Below are 20,711 nucleotides of genomic sequence, written 5' to 3'. Positions count from 1 at the left end.
AATGTCACTGGAATGTTGTTGATACCGGCAGTGAATAGAATAGGCCTATACAGCGCGGCAGTTCAAACTCATTTGAATAAACTGAAAGTAAGCCAGGCTGTGGATTGAATTAAGACAGTTTGTTTGATTCATTTATAGTTATATTAATTACTTAATAATATCAGTGATGTGAAAGTGAATGATTACTTCTGAAAATGTGAACACAATACTGCAAATCCTACTTCTCACAGTATGCCTACTACAATACAGTAGGCCAAGTATGTACGATGACGTAATGACCTATTCGGATGAGCTAGCCTGAACCTGGCGTTCACAATAGAAGATTTTTGTCGTAGAATAGCAACAAATCAAAGGTAAGTAGTCCTACAAATGTACTGTTTTGTATACGTTTGATAGTCGTTATCATGGATAAAATAGATCCATGGCTGTATCTAGTAGTAGAAGGACACCTGCTCCTACTACTACCACAATTCGAATGTGTTTCTTTTTACTTTAGGCCTATAGCTGGAAATGTTTCTAAGGGTACATCTGCCTATAATAATATTATGTCGTGAAACAACAATTTGTTTCCCACCATGTAGGCATTTACAATGTGTTCTTAGAGCCAACAAAATGTTAGACATAAAAAGTGACATAAAAACCAAGTGAAACGATAACCAAGGTAACCAAATATATACACAAGTATGTAAAAGGGCATGGACACAGTCAAGAGCAAAAGTAATAAAGTGAGCCCTCTATCTTTGTGAAACTTCAACAATATTATTAGTCGCACCTTACCGGACGCTATACCGGGACCAACGCTCATTCTCGGTTTGTAATCAGTAGTACGGCTATAAATATGTATTTCTTAGAGGTTTACTTACTGTAATTATTATGGTTGTCACTAATTTCAAATAAAATTGGAAATACAAACATATTACAGCAGTAAATTTCTTGTATTATTCAATCAATTTATTCAATAAACATTTACATTCGAATGTCTAACTTTAATAAACACTATTCTTGTTAAATTAGACTTAAATTAGATGTGAATGTATAATATATAATTTTATTATTATTCATTGTGTATCCAGTTTATATATGTGTAAGAACCAGCTATTTTAAGAAAAGGAATAAATAAGAATCACATACTATTATATTCAGAAAGGTTCTGGATTACTAGAAAAGCCCCATGAATGAAGAAAGAAACAAGTACTTTAATATAAGTATAACAAAGATTTCTTTTTGTAACAACCAAACAAAATTATAAGCGAACTTACAGAACGTTTCGAAACCTGACAGGTTTCATTCTCTATTCTATATTCGAAATCTTTGTTATACCAGATGCATATTTTTTTTCATTGTCTTGTAGGCCTACCTCCATTCACTAATAATTTTTACATGTATGTATTTTTGTTGAATGATGTAATGCATTGTAAATAATAGCACAAACTATCTTTTTGCATTACAAAATAATATGAAATATTTAAAATAATGTTTGCTTCAAATCCATTATGAAACTGTGTGTGGTGATAGAACTGACAAAATAAGTTACCGTATCGAATAATTATTCTTAAAACAATTCATTAACTATTCATAAACAAAATATACAATATTACTATTCTAAATATACTTTTATACAGATACAGTTATTATCAAACAGTACACAATAACACGTAGCTAAATATATAATTTTTAAAAACGAAACCTATTACAAAATGGTGTACTGTAAGATTATAAATAACTAAAGAGGGCGTGATTCCACTTCTTCAACGGGTGCTTTCTTAGAATAATTAACACAAAATGTTGTTAACATTCCAACACCTGACATTCTCCTCCCTGATTTCAGGTTTTATTTTCATTTTATACATTTTCTAGTATTCTGTAAATTGTAGGTTAATTGAAAAGAAACCTACTACAACAAATCGACAAACAGATTTCCATGTCAATATAAATAGTTTTTAAAGTACAAAATGTTTGAAAATTGTTTATGGAAGCACAGTGGATTTTGTACTCAACTAGAAAAACGTTTGCTGAAAAATCCAATTTATATTATTATTCAACCGCTTACAGAGGTTCCATGTCCTGGGTAAATATTAGCGGGTGTGGTGTACGTACGCTCGTGTGTCCTGGGTGGATAAGTAATTTGGACGCAGTTTAACTTTAGTTAGGCCTAGGCCTAACAGATCGGATATTTATAATTCCAACGGCACTTTTGCAGTTTATGAAGGTCCATTTATTTCTGCATGATAAATTTAAGCCTGCCTCTAAAGTATCGTTTCTTGTCCTGTGTAAAATAGGAGTTTTGGTTGATAAGCTCATGTGTTTTAGACGATGACGTAGTTCCACTGTAGTAACAGTTCGGATATTTTTAATTCTGACGGCCTACAATTTATGAATGCCTATAATGTCTGTTTATTGTACTATATCCCATTTTTGACGCTGTTCAACAACGGTTGGTTGTTGATGTAGTGTTGGATTTAGATAACGATCTCTGTTGTTTCTACGTTCTGGATCTCGTTGTTTATTTCGTTTTCTATGTTTTCGTTGTTTTCTCCCTTTCTTTCGTTTTCCTTTATGTTTATTTTTTTCAATTTCGTTAGGTAAAGTATCTGAAAAGAACACGTTTTTGAATAATCAAATATAAAATATAGGTTACGTTTGACGTTACATCATCATCTTCATCATCATCATCATCATCATCACCATCATCATCATCACCATCATCTTCATCATCATTATTACCATCATAATCTTCATCATCTTCATTATCATAATTACATTCATCAGTAACATTTTCGTCACCATCATTGTCACTATCGTTAATTAATATAATATAATCATTGTGTAATTATTTTAACAATAAAAATGGCACTCTGTGTATGAAACACATAAACCTATGTGCCTATATTATTAAAATATCTTAACAACTTATATAAAACGATATATATTTACCAGAGCAAAATCGACGTTTCAATTTACACTGTCGACTTTCTGATATGATCGGACAAGGCATACCGTTTGGCGTTGGCTTGACTACTATATCCCTTGTCCGAGCTTGTAAGCCCCATTTGTAGCCGCAATATTGCCCATTCTTGCCACATGGCCCCCATAAGCTCCAGTCAGTTACCTCACAGTCGACTGCAAGATAAAAAATCATCTACAAAATATCATACAGTGTGATATAATTAGTTCATTTCTTTATGACTTTATAGCATAATTACATATTAATTATGCATCAATTACCCTGCTCTACAAAATAGAACATTCATATAAATAAACTATGAATAGACCATTTTTTAAATAAAATTATTTATATTAATTTTGCTGAAAAAATTAACACAACTATTTTAATCATACATAATAATGTCAACATTCTAATATCTGTCTACTTTAGTGATACTGTAAGTATATTTTGTGGAAACATTGTGGCCGTATTTTAAAAATAGTTTGTTGTTAATATTCTCTTATACAGTCGAACAACAGACATTTTTTAATAATCGAGTGTTTAAAAATTTGTTTTAAATATTTATTTAACAATAAAATGGCGTTAAACTAGACATGTAGTTCTTTAAGAAACTGTAAACAACATTATTTTGGTCATAATTCAGTTCTATTAGTCGTTCGGCAATTCGATCACCACGCATTTCATAAACAAAAGTTCGTGATTGGCTAAATACACAAGCCCAGATCATTCTTATTGGCTGCTAGATCACAAGTGTCACTTAAAGTGCAAATATATTGCATATGTTTACCTGGTATGTGTTGAATTTTGAAGTGCGATATTGCAATTTTTCACATTTTACCAATATCCTGATTTCGCACGTCCACACCTGAGATTAAATTTAGGCCGCCTGTATCAAATCCCAGGCCCACACACCAGCGCAGGTGCTTGGGTGGAATTGCGGCAGGAAGCAGGCTACCAATTAGCCTCCTTAAGGATTTTGAAAGAAGGCGAAAGTGTTTTAGTGGGCAACTTTAAACAAAAGTCAATATAGCTTATGATTGTCAACAGCCATGGGATGTAGATTGGTAATTTCCGCATCATATCAAAGAAATTATATCCGAGTAGAATAAGCCTACTCCCTCATCAAAATCGTAAATAATGTAGGCCTCTCTAGACTGACCAGATCAATAACATTTATTTAGTTCCACCGATTTAAAAAGATAGTGTTATTTTTTTTCTTCTCCATCTTACCTATGCGTTTTGCCGGTTATTCTAGGCTACATATGTTATTATTGCAGACAACTACGTATTGATAATTATAATGAAATAGCTACCTCTAAACTAGGATGCTATGCAACAATAAACAGAGATTTGAAAAAGTGTATAAACGAGAAGTGAGAATTAGAAAGCGTTTGAGAAAGGTAGAAGACGTTTCAGAAAGCGTTTCAGAAAGCGTAGAAAGCGTTTTACTTTCAGAAAGTATAAAGCGTGTAATGTTTGCTTCCAATTTCAGTATTTCCTTTTCTATGGATTTAATTAATTGTTTTTAAGTGGTACGAAAATGTTCTGACACCATAATAAGTTACATAATATCGATATTTTATTACGAAAGTAACTGACCAAACTTTAAACAAACTTAATAAAAACACTGACGACGATGCATTTGGTGAGAACTTTTTAACTTTTGAACTTCAGTACATTCAACTTAAAGAATATTTTGTATTGACCGATGCTTATAAAATGTTACCGTCAAAAGCATGTTTTCTCAACTAGTGAAATGTCACACCGTCATGTTTATCTCCTGGGGTACAAACTGAGTTCAAGTATCAGGACGGATTTACAAAAGTAAGTTTTACGCCAAAAGAAAATCACGTAATCTAAATCCAATAAATGAATAACAGAGCAAGATCGTTTTTTCAAGAAGCTGAATATAATTAGACAATATGAACAGGGTGGCAATTTGATAATTGTATAAGGTTTTGGTTTAATAAGCGTTTATTCACTGGGGACAAAGTGCTGACAAGACCTAAGCTGATGTCTTTATCAGGCTGGACAAAAAAGGTGACTAACTTTCCTTCTGTAGGCCTAATATTGCGGTTAATTCTGACCAATGATTTGGCATGATAGTCTCAGTTGTTTTAAATTATGTGTGCTACGACATACTATGTATCGCACTTTTTAATACATCTCTCAATCTCCCGATCACACATTGTAATTATTTGACGCAATTTATAACGAGCTTTTGGAGTAAAGCTGTCGCAATTTGTAAATAAACGTTGTCGCAATCATGATGTCATATCCATATTTGGGTATATCACTTTCATAATTGAACACACCACACTTTTTTGTCAAACTAGATTGATAGTGTAGACAGAGCTTTACATTAGATTAATTTAATTTTTTTTTTCATTTTCACAATGTGGTTCTTTATTAAAACTGTTTCAAACCACAAACATTAGTTTAGCTATGCGTAAGCCATAGTAAACATTACATTAATATTACTATAATTATACTTTATTTCCTTATTAATTTGTTTGTTTCATTAATATTAATGATATTAAAAATGGAGTATACGTTGTCAATTATTGAAATAAGTATGATATTGATGTTTAGTTTATCCTGGTTTATAGATAATTATTAATTATGTAAAGGGTGGAGTATTTCATTAATTATGATTGATATTATCATAAGGTACATAAAATCATCAACTATGAAGTATGGAGATAAATGCGTTGGAGAGATATAGTCTATCTTGTTGATATCTACCAACTTTTTACGCAATTTGTTTATAAAGTTCCACTTAATTAAGTGAACTAACCTTGACTTTTGTATGTAGTGTAGTCTAATTTACTCGAGTTTTATGAAACCTGTCGATTGATTTTAAGGAGTATGCTCATTAAAATTAGTGGTCAGTAATTACCCATCACTTAGGCAAAGGAAATCTGCAAATTCATTTCCTCTGTGGTGAGATCTCCTTGAGATGTACAGAAAATAAAATAGATAAATAGATAGTGTAAACTAACATTTAAAATATTTAATGCAATGATGTTTTTTAAAGTTGTAATTGCTTTGAAACTATAACACACGAAATGTACAAACGACTGACATTATACTGTAATATACCTTGTTAGTAAGTATTAATGAATAGTGAAGAGTTCTAGAATTGACAAAACATACAGAAAGGTATTCGTCTGAAAAAATCCCGCATCTCCCGTAAATGTTCTCATTTCTACTGTTTTACTTGGTAGATCTCTGTCCGTTAAAAATAAGCTTCAAATTGTATTGTATTGGGATGTGTTTGGTTGAGGCCTATGTTTAGAATCAAGTCAATTGTTTACCTGCTTTCTGGACATTTTCTATAGACCTGTTACTACTATTTACATTTTAATAGGCCTAACTGTTTTCATCTTTGATTTCATGTTTTCTGCTTTTAATGTCTTTTTAATGTAAAGTTTTGTACCGTACCATTTTATCACCACTTTCTAGTAAATTGCTTTTTATTTATTTTATTTCATTTATACTATTATTGGATAACATAAATAAATGAGTGAAATGAATGTACTACCAGTTATAGCAATTATATATCGATTGTTATATTATGTATATGTTAGTATTACTATCTCCGTTATAAGCTGTTATAACTTGAAGACATTACGCAATCAAAGTTAGATTACCACTCATGACAGTTTTACAATGATATGATTAGTTGAAAAGCGTCAATATAGTATGGTCTGTTACTTCTTAACTTAATTCAGAGCATTTAAACCTTTGAATGAGGTCATCGTTATGGTTATCGTATTTGACGATTATGAATTTTGAATGTAAAGTTTTTATTTTTTAGTGACACTTTTAAATGCCTGAAACACTCACTGACAGATACACTTATAATGTGGTAAATAGACATGAACGGTCTCTTTGGCCATGCGCAGATCATGCCGGGAACCAGTACAAATATTGCGCCCTCTCTGGCGTGGCCTTGTTTCTGCCGTCTTTTTAGAGAACACTGGATTTTGGTAAATGGTAGTTCAAGTCCGTAGTATTTTTCAGTAAAACAGGTAGCGCAAGTGCCTCATGTCTTGAAGTGGCTGCTGCACCCTCCCCACCCCCCGTTTGGTTTATATACAAGTGACCCCCCCCCCTCCTCCCCGGGTACAGAAGTCCTTGTTTAAAAACCAAAACCAAATTAGATAAAATAATCTGCTGACAGTTTAATCATAGGACTGATGCTATTGTAAATAGCACAGTTGAACCTACCTTTATATATGATTGATTGAATATAATAAGTATGAGGATTATTAAAACGCATACATCCTAAATTGTACCGAAACAGGATCATTGACAATTTCCTGTTCTTTTTATTTTCTTTTTCTGCATTTATCTCTTTAACTATCTCTTCATCTACACTTTTTGACCTACATATTTTTTTGTAAGCCCCTCTGATGTTTATTTATATGTTTCCAAATATCTGTGACTTACTGTATACTATAATCGTATCTTCTCAATACCTACCTATTCGTCTACATTCCCCTGTCTTTCTATCAGCGTAGTGATCCCGTGGACAGGTAGTTACACATTTACCCAAGTAAAAATAATGCGTTGATAAACACCTGGAACAGTAGTTTTTGCTAAAACATACATCACAATTTTCTACACGGCATTCTGAAATAACAGTCAATAGGATAATTAGAGAAAATATAAATTGGAGTTAAAATTTATTTATTACTATATATTGTATATATAGATTGTTGAACTCAAATCAATCGATAGATAGGACTTTTCACATGGCATACTGTGAATCGAACATTCGATCTTCTCTGAACATCGAAAAAAGGGTAACGTTAGCCTATACTTCAAACAATAATTATTGGAGCCTACTATTTATAAAGATGTATTGTCCCCCAAAAACATGATAAATGAAAATTAATATTTAAAAAAAGACTGTTAATAGACTATTTCGCAGTCTTAATAAACTTTTCCCTTCACAATAAACGGTTAAATTCAACCAAAAACCAATTGCCTTCCAGTGAATTTGACTATTTTTTGCTTGAAATTACAGCTTTTCAGGTCAAAGTGAATAACTATGGAACATTAAAATGGCATATTAAAACAATTGTTTGGGGGACAATATGTCTTTAATTAACAGCGCAATTCCTAAATGTGCGTGTTGCTGTAAAAAGAAGTTATTGCGATATTTTGTACAAGAACACATACTTACTATCACATTTATCTATCGTTTTAGTATGACTATTATAATGTCCACTAGGACACGTCCTGATGCAGGTGCCTTTTTGCATCATGCCAATTCTAGTTAAAAGCAGGTAATATCTGGGCTTGCACATCAGGCAACCATTAAAAGAAGAGCAGGATTCACAACCTTTTGGACAACCTGGGGGAGAAAACAAAAATAATTGGTTACTTCTGTTTACTAGTTTTTTAACTAAAATGTTGCTTCCAATACCCTCCTCCAGTAAATTATCGATTATAAGATATATTATCGTATTTAGTCTCTTTTTCGCAATTTACTGGTTCCGTTCAATTGCACGAAAGTCGATGTGCGCACAAGTAGTTCCTTTCAGTTGAGTTGAATTGCTTCCAGTTTCAGGTCGACAAGCCTATGTTCAGACAAGCAATATTCGATGTAAGCGCTCTTGTGCAACTACAGTTCCTTTCAGTTGAGCTGAGTTTCTTCCGGTTTCAGGCCTGCGTTCAGACAAGCAATATTCCACTTCGCCTTGATCTTATCAATAGCAATTAACCATTCAATAGTACAACAGTTGCAGCTAGTTATGTGAATCGATGCAATAACACGGAATATATAGCTAGATCAAAGTCAACCGAACACACAAATAATCGCGTTGATAGTAAAATCATTGTCAACAGACTAGTTCAATATAATGTCGATATCAGTCTGTTTATTTGAATATTATATTATAAACAACTATTTAAACAATTATTAGCCCCGACGAAGGAATAGTGTTTTCCTTAAGATTGGCACTTCTGCTTTTGTTTTATTTTACCGCTCTGCGTTACATTCTTTCTTAGTTTTATGTGTTGATTGAGATCCAAAACATTCTTTGGTAATTTTTCTTTGAATTTATTAGTAATTGCCTTTGAATTTAAACAGTAATTGTAATTGAATGTATCAGTAAGTTGTATTTGAATTTATATTTTTTTAAACTGTAAACACTTTTAAGAATATAAGTTATTGATTTTGTAAATGTTTTGTCATTTAAAATTATCACTAAATATTATTTTATTTTGAAAATAAAATAATTAATCTAGTCTACATATTTTGAATAATAATATAATGTATTTAATTTATCGTTTATTCTCTTGAATAATTACGTCACATTCGTAACCAATTTTATCAATGACTAGTCTGGTTGGGCAACGACCCTTTACACGATAACTATTATTGAAAACTTGACGCTGTACACACTATATTTTAACAGGATAATCAGTTAGAGAAGTGCGAAATGATAACAATACTCGAGAACAACTTCTGATAAACTGTTTTTGTTTGACACCTCCACAGACATGTTTTACGTGCGTGTTAAATATCATTCCATGTGTGAATGATGCTTTACCTCCACACGTAAATAACTACAAAAATAACAATCCGTTCACACCATCTAAGTTATTAATGTAATACATCTATCCATTTATTATATTGTCTGTTTTTCTCTTACGTCATGCATATTAATTAGAATGACGTCATTATGCAGATTGTTATGGTTCTACGGAACAGATGTGTTCACGTCGTACTAAGCCGTTGTAGGCCTAAGTTTAATTCAATGTATGAGATAGCAATATATGATACTGTGGTTGTTGCAATTTTTGTAATCTAATTAATTATGAATTAGTTGAACTAAAAAATAACATATGTACTGGAAAAGTGGATTACATGCTTAAAAACCAGAATACAAAATATATATTTAAAAGTTATTTAAACATAACTTTATATGATATGCATAATTATGTGCATTATTTTAGCAAATTTTTGTTTATTATTATTATAACTTTGTTTACTTAAATTTATACCAAATGAAAACAAAGTAATAATGGTATAGTATTATTAATATCTCTTATTGGCAAATTATTATAACATTGGCAAAGGCTGATCTTGGGTAAATCAAACCAGCCAATGTATGATCTTGCAATTTTCAAATGCGTTAAGCAAGCTTCCTAAATACCATACCTTGTCAGTTAGTAACAAGTCACTTTCCAAATATCTAAATCTAAGTCTTTGTGAATATACTACACAGACACGTCAACTTTAAGTCTGTGGATTTACTTCACCATGCCTCTGTGTTAATGCACTAAGTAGTGAGGAATTAGTGTAAACATTGTTGTTATGCACGTTCTGTCATCCTTTATATCAATCAAGATTTATAAATCGATGATAAAAACACTCCAGTATTTCCAGATTACCAAAAAAGAAAGATAAAGTATTTAAGATATTTACCATATAACTTGAACCTGTGTATGGCTTATTTTTATAAGCGGATTTTCAACATGATTTTATAATGTATCAGGTATAAGTTAGTTATGATTGACATTTCTCTTTCAAATTATTGTGTCATTTTTATTTCTTTTTGTCATTGGAAATTTCGTAATTTTACCTTCAATTACCTTCAAGTCACAAGTTTAACTACATTGTTATCATAATAACGTATCATTATCAAACTAGTAATGATAATTAACGTATTGGACTTGGTGCCAAACGTTCATTTTGGTATGATTAGGAACTATAAATAGTGTAATGAAAGTAAAACAAAACGAAAAAAACATTTTTTTGCTTGCACTATAACTTAATTAATTTAGGTTTAAAGAACAAAATTCACATTTTACAATCCACTTCCAATTTAAATGTCTATTTCGCGTTTTGACGGCACGACATTTTGTTAACAGAAAGAGCAGGCCTAAAACAATATTTTACCAGTACTTGTACTTGATCCACAAGCGTTAAATAACGTATCTCATCTATCGCATATATCACAGACACGGAATTATTCGTTTGGTAGAATTAACGTTTTTACTTGTAGATAATAATATTACACGAATGTTTAAGCTTTAAACGTTAAACGTGTTTGATAGTTCTCGGCCACGAACGATTTTATAATACTGTCAGCGACTGACACTATCCATGCGCGTTGTGGTGATACCTTATTTTAGCAACAAAACAAAAAACTTAAAATTTAAAGAAAACATAACAATATCAGATACACATCTGATTATCATTCATAATATTAATAATACCAAGTTAAGAGAATATTAATATGTCAACGGTATTCTGCTTTGTTTTATTGGGCAGTATTATATCAAATGTTTAATGATCTATTTCAATCTTTGATGTTAAAAAGTTAATGTGTAGGCCTTATTATTAGGTGGTTTGATTGCGCAACACTATGCTAATTGGTGTTTGAACATGCGCAGATATGTAACGGATGGTGGTGCGGATACAATATTCAGATATTTAGGTCACCATCTGGAAAAAAATAACCTCTTAATATTCTTTTTAATAATCTTGGAATACGTTTTTGAATTACCAATTAATCGACTCCAACTGAGATTCGAACCAGAAACATTCTGCTCAATATGCAGACATCCAAGTCTGGGGCTTTTCATAGTATTGTTCAAATTTGATTGGATAAACGACTCTATAACACCTTTAGCGTGGTACGGTATTATGCATTTATGCCAGCCCAATCCTGTATGTGGTTAGGATTATTCGTAATTTAGAAATAAGAAGGAAACACTGGATTACGTCATTTGGAATCTCAGTCAAGATGTGCTTTAATATCGTTTTATACATTTAGTAGTATATTAATATTACTAGATAAAATTTATTTAACGAAGTATTAAATCAGTTCTCTAAACATAATAGTGCATTTATAGATTATACAATCATTATGGGAAAAAACTGGGTCGTTGCCTCTGGGGGTGAATCATTTTACTATAAAAAAATTTATTTTTATTCGATAATCCTTAATGTAATTTGTAAACATCATTATGTTGTTGAGCATAATTTTAATCTAAAACTGATTGTCTTTATGCGTTTGATATTAATATAATTATGCATTTGTAATACCCAATGAATGATAATAAACGATATCAAATCATCGACCTATATTTTTGTAATTTTCATTTTAATCTCTTAACGTTCTATTTTGAATAATAATTTTTCAAATATTGGTATTAACCTGAAATTTTCAACATTCTTTGTATTTTTGACTTCTGTAGAAAACAGATTTTGGTTAATATTATTATTATTATTATATTTTTTTGTAAACATAAAATTAAAATTAATAATGTTTTGTGTTTGGGAATATCTTACGGAAAAACACACTTTTCTTTTGCATTTTACAGAGCAAAAATGATTCATAACAACTTTGTTTCTTTTTTCCAAAAAATATGTCTTCTCGTCAGCAAGTAAAACTTTTTTTTGAAATTTACATTTTCATACAAACTCTTAACGACAGGTTGAAGTATCATCGAACCGAGCAGCTACACTGTTTGATTAGGTGTGCCATCTGACCTTAAGAGTCCCTATACCATCGGTTACAGGATTAGAGATTTAACCAAATATATTCCAATGACCATTCAAACTTCCACTTTTGTAAGTACTTAGTTGACAACTGGACACGATATGTTATAGCTTTATATTTGTTAAATTCGTAGTTAAGCATAATGGGGAGAGAGAATCACTTATAGCAAGTCATTTAAGACCGGGACCCGTTTTTAACTTTCACATAGAAAGGTTCATCAAATGAGGGTTATTGGGACGACAAGCATTTTCTAATAAAGACAACCTATCAGATTTTATCCATGTTTTAGTGATTACAGTATTGGAGAAATTGGTAGGTATCTGACCAGGGAACATTTTCGCCAGTGTAGCATAGCAAAAAGCTATACAAAACAACCTTATTACTACACATTTCTAAAATTGTGTAGCAAAAAATACAATACAAAACTATGTTTCTCGACTTCAAAATCAGTTTGATTAGCAATATTGCTAAACAAAATGTTTTAATGAATTTTTTCCCTGCTGACCACTACAGCAGGTTACTGTAGGCGTATATTTGGACTGGCTCATCACTGTCTGAGGTTTCTTTAAAAGTATTGTATTCATTCGAGAAAAAAAATGCATGAAGTGGGCCATATTATTATTATTTATATTTTGAAGTGATACCGTATTTTGTCTTAAGCAATTTAAACATTGGGGAATTATTACTCCAACGCAACGGATATGACTAGCCAAACAATTCACATCAATGTTTAATTACATTAGTAGAATGTAGTTCCAAATTCTGATACATAACAGACAAACAAAACGTCTCATTAATTACTGAAACATGAATATTAGTTTAACAATTATCAAGCTTCCTCAACCAAACCTTGTTAATTAGAGAATTAGGCCTACTAAACTAAATAAGTGACCATGTAAACATATGAATATGTGCACATGTGAATGTGCACATGTGAATCTTGCACATGTGAATGTATAAATGTGTGAACATATGAACATCTGAATGTGCACGTGAATATGTGTACATGTGAATATATGCACATGTGAATATTATATAAATGTGTGAATATTACGAATATGTGAATGTGCACACGTGAACATTTGAATGTGCACACGTGAACATTTTAATGTGCACACTTGAATATGTGAATGTGCACGCGTGAAAATTTGAATGTGCACACGTGAACATTTGAATGTGCACACGTGAACATTTGAATGTGCACATGTGAACATGTGAATGTGCACACGTGAACATTTGAATATGTACACGTGAACATTTGAATGTGCACGTGTGAACATGACGTGTACATTGAGCATGTGCACATGCAAATAATGTAACATGTGTATATTAAATAGAATAACAGATTCACAACACATATTCTGAAGACCAATAACAGCATAACAATAACAGAATAACAATAAGACTAGAGTATCCGACATGGTCGACATGTGGCTAGCAGAGGTGATGACATATTAATATTATTCAATTTCACTGACTTTATTAATGTCGTATCCCGTAAGTCTTTTGAGAGTATGGCTACATAATATAATACATAGACCTACTTTCTATTATTACTTCTATAATTCATAATCATAACAATTGCTTAAGTCATAAATTTGCAAATGAGACCCACGGTTATAAATATTTGTCAAAATTGTTTGTAAATGCCACACACGATAGGCCAACGCGAGTTGACATTGCCGAATAGAAAAATGAAATACGCATTTTTTGATCAATTAAAAATAAACCCTCAAATTATGGAATTCGTAAGGAAAACAACGACAAAATGTGTATTTGTATTGTATAAGTATTCTTTGAATTATTGGAAGTGACGTCGTCGCCAGCCAAAATATCTTAATACAGTACAATAGTTTATTACGTTACTATAAATCATATTTACACAATGATAACATGGACGAGGAGAGTAGACGGGCTAGGCCTTAAGTAAACGCTCTTGCTCTACCGAGTACCTCATAAAAATGCGAGTTACACAGCGAGTGGGTGTCAACAAGTTTTTGCTTTAACCCAGCATTCACTTAACTTTCGGAAACAACTTGATGATTGTGTGTAAACACGGACAAAATTGAATACAGTATAGCCGATTTAATAAATAATATATTCGGGTCTATGATTGCACCGGTGATGATTGCAATGACATAAGTGCAACGCAACCGAATTGACCAATGACAATCGACAGTTCGGATAATCCATCGCTTGCGATTGGTCAACTTACTTACGTTGCGCTTACGTCCTTGGGTTGCGTCTTAGTAGTAACCAAGCTTAATGCTTTAATCCGTACGAGTAACAATAAATATGTCGGTCCACTTGGCTACGTTAAAAAGGGGTTAACTGAAAAAGAAGAAGAAAAGCACTAATCGTTCCAACCAAGATTCGAACTCAGACTTGTCTACTTTGTGAACAGGTACGGTACCCTACCGTTTGACCATTGTGGGATTTGATTGCCTATGTTATTAGGATCTTATCATCAGCCACATGAGATACGAATGACAAAAAATAATTAAGATACAATACTAATAAACATTAACGTCATAAACAATATCATCGACAAGATTAAAACCATGAAGTAAACAGTGACCTTTTTTTATTTCAAAGGGCGTGACAATAATGTTTTACAATTCATGAGTCGAGTAGGCCCTACACTAAATCATTCATCATTTAATAAGTTGTATCGTTATTTTTGTCAAGTAATTTTACACCCCTTTGTGATTTCTTTACAATATTAATCGTCACTTGCTGGCCAATTGATAAGTTGTTTAGCATTAGTAAAACGTAGCTTTCATTTTGAATTTCTTCCGTCGCTCATGCAATGAGAATGATAGCACACTCGATTCGCGTTTTTCAACGTGTCCTGAGTAATGCTCGTGAGAACGTGCTCGGGGAATAATGTCTATGGAAAAGGCGACCCTCTCTGGAATTTATTGGCACGACTTCGGATGCAGGTACTGCTAGTGGAAACACATGTGCTCAACTAACGACAGTTACATTCACAAATCGTGTGAATAGGTTGCTTTACCTTATATCGTCAGATCTCAAAGTTAATTTTTATTTTAGCCCAACGATACATTGTACGTGTTTTGTGATGTCTTATCATTGTTATTCGACCCTAGAACGTGATGTACAATACCCATAGAAACACAAACTTCGTTAATGAATAGTAGGCCTGTTCATTGTACTTTCCCATCATTAATTAACTTCTCCAAAAAGTAAATAAAATCGCCGCCATTTTCCTTGATTCTGTCATTGTTATCTCCACATTATGCTATGTCCACCATATGCAAATTCACTGATATTGTATTATGTAAAAGTCAGCTTATTAGGCATGGAGAAATAAGTTGACTTAAAAAATACATAATATGTGATTACTTTATGTGTTTGCCTGTGATTGGAGGCCTAATTGTAGAATGAGCTAGATAAAGTATATCGTACGTGTAGAAAGAAATTAGGGCGACTATTTGGTCTAGGCCTAGCAAACCACCTCCCCCCCCCCCCCCGAAAAGTAGGCGAGACAAAATCAATAATATCCGCGTAAAAGTCTCTGTGTGTCCTGTATGCTTTAAAAAAATGTATGATGATGACCGCTTAGGAATCCTACGTTGTCGTCTTTTTGTCTACTCTATATTTATGTTAACCTTATGTTACATTGGTTTTTATTTTATTTATAGGACATCAGTTTTAATTTGAACTGATGTTCTTAATCTAAACTTACATCATGACTATTATAATGAATACTCTAGAGTATTGTAGAACCTAGAATTAAATAAGGTTCGTAAACTTTCTTGTCTTTACACAGTACTCCCAGTGAGTTCAACATTAATTGTTGAGTTATAGTTGCTAGGCCTCATACTATACGGCTTGATTTGTTTTGTCGGGGTACGAGGGGCAGACAGCAGCGTCTTTGTATGCCTAGCTAATTTTCTTCTTCCCTTGTCAGTTCCAATTCTCCATAGTTTATATTATCAACAGATATGCATTATGTAAAACGATATTATGTTATTATTTATGATTCGAACGCATAACTGTGTTCTTACTAGCTTACCCTCATATTTTTCAACTGCTGGGTGACATTTATGTCGAGTTGGGGTGATAACATTTTGACCCTTTCAATATTTTGTATAAATTATTGGCATAGGAACTTTGTAAGAATAATAATGTTTACAAATTGATATATAACGACTTCTATATCTTCCATAAACTTAATATAAGAAGATAATCAGTAAGAATTAGGCGCAATTTAAATTAGGATACATTTTTAGATGCTGTTTTGGCTTATTGTGGTGTTTAGGGAAGTGACTAGCGAAAGCGATGCAAATGACCAATCATTATAGAAATCGTTATCTAAGTCCTTATTTGATATATATATAGTTTAAGAACACTATATTTGTGAACGCGCTTCAATTATAGGCCTACATATTTCATTGTTATTATAGCATTAAGGCTTGCTTTGGTGTGGGACGAACTGACTATAAAAACATGCAATATGACCTTTAGCCCTTATAAACGATCATAAATATAAATGTGATAGAAAATAACCGTAGTGTATAATATCACTCGTAGTGTAATATAAGACAATCATTTTAATTCGTTTTTTTGTACCCCTGTGTGCTATTAATCATGTTTTGATATTTTGGCAACGAAACATTTTAATTTCTTTTTTTCTAGGATAAATGTTAAGTTTGTATGTAATGTTTAAGCAAGGTATAAAGCACTACATCAGTTAGGCCTATTGTTGTATTAAACGATTACATTGGGTAATATTAAGTCGTCGCTTTATACACGTTTCACACTTTTTATCGTCCTATTCTATTTTTTGTACAATTTGTATATTTGTAAAATATGAAATCAGGCATGTGCCACCTGGTTATGGCTTAAAGATGTATTAATTTTTGTTGTTAAATATGCCATTTAAATAATGTCACATAATAGTTATCCACTTTGAGCAAAAAATTAATCGAAAAAATGTATTTACCTGAGAAAAAATGGAAAAAATTGGCTGCCAATGAATTTTGGTTGAATTTGACCATTTATTTTGTCATTTTATGAGAAAACATTTTTTTTTTTTTTACGGAAGTGATTAACTCTATTAAAACTATAAAATAATCATTCAAAGTCTGATTTAATTAATCTTAATTTTTCATGTTTTTTGTGGTAAATACATATTTAAATAAATGACGATTTTGTGTGTTTGTATGTATGTTTTATTTTTTTATTTGTAAATTAAATTGGTTCATTATATTAGAGAATATCATTATATAGGCCTAAATACTAATAAACTGGGAAAAACTATACAAGTAATATGCACATTCAGACGGAGTTCAATATACAATCAAGGCATATACTACAAGCGTCGTATCGAATACAAAACTGTATGTGATTTGGTTTAATTTCATTGATTTACTTTTTTTTTAGGCTCACAATGTTATGACAACAATGACTAAATCAATATTTGACTGATTATTAGTGAAGTCTGTTTCCTTTACTTGAACCACGTGACTTGGATAACAACAGACCCGTGTCTGAACAATAAAGAAAAAACTGTTCTCAATGGTCTAAACAATGAATCATTTTTAGTAATGCGCAAGTTATTAGTTTAAAGACAATGCTTCAATTGTTCAACAGGACGTAACTTCATCAAACATGCGAATACAAAACTAGAAATGATTATAAGACGAACATTTTACATTCGTTAGCAAATTCTAAAACAATTCGGTCATTCAAAAGTTAATTTGATCGAGAATAACGTCCTAGACAGTATTCAGTAAGTTCATTAGCAATCTGTAATAGCGAATAACTGTATCCATTGATACTGTTAATTAAATATGACGAAACATACAAAGAAATGGTTTGAGTTTAAGTTAATAACCCTGTGGTATTTGTTGACAGTGACACGCGTAAGCATGTTTGTTGGCCTTTTATCGTGTATGAAGGAAACCATCAATGGCCAATCAACAGACAGGAAATTATTAACTGAATCGTGTAGGAATTCATAGCAATCCAGCGGCGATCGTTAGGGCTACTTGTGTTTGTGTTTGCTCGAATTCTGCTCGATAATATTAAACATAACGTAGGTTTTCTCTTTTGTCTAGACTTAGGCCTACTTGCTTCGCCAACTTAGCGTTTGACACGGAATTTTCGAGTTTCGCAGTCGTACCAAAATGTATGGATGTGTATGCCTAAACACCCTTAAGTTACATTATCAAACTAGTTTGACAAAAAAGTGTGATGTGGCCAAATATAGTAGTGATATGCTTAAATATGGTTGTGGTATGAATGCCACCATCATGTCCATACATGGGCACATCACATGTTTTGTCACATACAATTTGATAGTGTAGACAGAGCTTTAGAAATTCGATTTACGCGGGTGAAAGTGGGACGCGACAGTGGTTTTTCATGTACGTCTGTTTCATACATGTCTGGTATCCCCAACGCGGAAATAATTGAAAAAGTAAACAACATGAAATTGTGGTACAACGATCGTTATCAGACCGTTTAAACTAAATAATAACCTAATTGACGATTACCGTAGTTATGGTGAACTAGAATCATAGATTATCGAAAGAAAATTGTCAGTGTTTTTAAAATGTATAAATTTCTGTCTACACTATCAAAATAGTTTGACAAAAAAAAGTGATGTTCCCAAATAGGTTAAAGATATGCCCAAGTACGGTAGTGATATGACATCACAATTTTTGTCAGTTCAAGTTTGATAGTGTAGACAGAGCTTAATTGAAAAGTTAAATATAAACTGTATATTTAGAAAACTGTGTATTGCTATTTTAAATTGACTGTATTTTGAACGTCATTAAAAATAAACGTTGTAATGAAACAATAGAGATGTGTCACATTCCAAAAAAAAAAGTAGAAGTCAATTAACCATGATCTAGACCTAGATGATGATAATTGGTATAAAGCACGGCTGTCGAAATGGGACAGTTCTCTCGCTTATCTTTTAAAAAGGTCTACCCAACCGAAATACTAAAGCATTTGCCTGAAGTTTTCAAAAATGTTTTTAAAAATTAAACATACATTTCAAGTATAGGATGTATACCTAATCCTTTGCATTACTGTTGTAGATATATAAAGACACCATCTATTTTCCATTCTTTTTTTTTTTCATTTTTCTGTAATAATTACCACAGGAAATGCTAATTGATACTTTCTTGTTTTTGATACGGTAATTTGTCACTACATACTGTCAGTAATTTTATTGGACAAATACAATTTACTGATCATTTGAAATAAAGAATTATATTAATTTTTCATAGTTGAATCCTAAAAATAGTACAAATAGCACACTTACTGTTCGTTTTAGACCGTTTCGCATCATTAACTAACACCATTATTAGCAGTTGAAAGACCAAGATAATTCTCCGTATTTCCATGATGAGTTAGTGTATATATCCTACACTATCGCCGTTTAAATAGCAATTAATTGACACAATTCAGAGTGCGTACTAGTTGTCATAGAAACCTATTTGATAGAGGATCCATTCAGAGGTTTGACGCTTTTGTTTCAGTTCACCTGTCGAAAAATATGATCAATAAAATAATGTTGATACTTGTTTATAATGACTCAATCGAACGATAAGATCATAAAAGTGATGTTAGATATGCAAGTGAGACATCCGAATATATTTAAGCAACAGGTGGTTCAAAATATCTATGTAAAAAGTGTTCGTATTGTTGTGGTTCCTTTTTATGTACGGTAAGTTGAACATGGAATTTGGGAATACCTCAGACGATCTAATCACAATTAGATATGGCATGTAACGCGTTCCCAACGCACAGTGGGACGCGTACACTGAGATAAATTAGACCTATCGAAATGTTACCGATTTCCGAAACATATTTAGGCAAGCATGTTCATATGTTTTCCCATTAGTAAATGTTGTTTTCGCTAATCGTCGCTGGCACCAAAGTCACTTTGATTTAAGTTATTTCGCCGTGATCAGGAAAAACGGTTAATAATGCATTTCCGGATATACGTTATTTGGTCTCAAATTGACATGAACACCAAACAGACCCTTCCCCAAGGGTCGCAAAGCCCCTTATTTCCAAGCGTTTGTACAAGGGGAACTGGAGCACACGTCTCCTCTGATTTGTTCGCTCTCGATTTCGTTGTTAACAAAATGCTATGACGACAGAAGCTACTAGTGTGTCAGGTTGGTCGACTGAAGTGTACTGAATCGCTGACTCTTATTATAAAAATTACGTGGTAAGTAATATCAATGATC

The 20,711-nt window shown here is 32.1% G+C and overlaps 1 protein-coding gene across 1 annotated transcript; it reads right to left on the bottom strand.

Moving 5' to 3' along the window:
- Positions 1-1,033: 1,033 nt before the first annotated feature.
- On the bottom strand, positions 1,034-20,265 carry LOC140062341 (R-spondin-2-like). Its single transcript, XM_072108516.1, has 5 exons — positions 19,778-20,265; positions 8,142-8,312; positions 7,436-7,585; positions 2,935-3,120; positions 1,034-2,591 (listed from the first exon to the last, which is right to left on the bottom strand). Exons 1-5 carry the CDS (start codon positions 19,857-19,859, stop codon positions 2,395-2,397), a joined length of 786 nt encoding a protein of 261 aa, XP_071964617.1. The 5' UTR covers positions 19,860-20,265; the 3' UTR covers positions 1,034-2,394.
- Positions 20,266-20,711: the final 446 nt, after the last annotated feature.

The sequence above is a fragment of the Antedon mediterranea genome, chromosome 11 (assembly GCF_964355755.1).
Source record: "Antedon mediterranea chromosome 11, ecAntMedi1.1, whole genome shotgun sequence".
NCBI lineage: Eukaryota > Metazoa > Echinodermata > Crinoidea > Comatulida > Antedonidae > Antedon > Antedon mediterranea.
Note: the sequence above shows the minus strand (reverse complement) of the source record. Positions and strands in the feature narration are given on the sequence as shown.

Coding starts and splice junctions, on each gene's coding strand:
- LOC140062341 (XM_072108516.1), bottom strand. CDS start 19,859: ATGGAAATACGGAGAATTATCTTGGTCTTTCAACTGCTAATAATGGTG. Junction 7,586..8,141: donor AACGATAGATAAATGTGATA/GTAAGTATGTGT, acceptor CTGTTATTTCAG/AATGCCGTGTAGAAAATTGT. Junction 3,121..7,435: donor AGGGGAATGTAGACGAATAG/GTAGGTATTGAG, acceptor TTTATCTTGCAG/TCGACTGTGAGGTAACTGAC.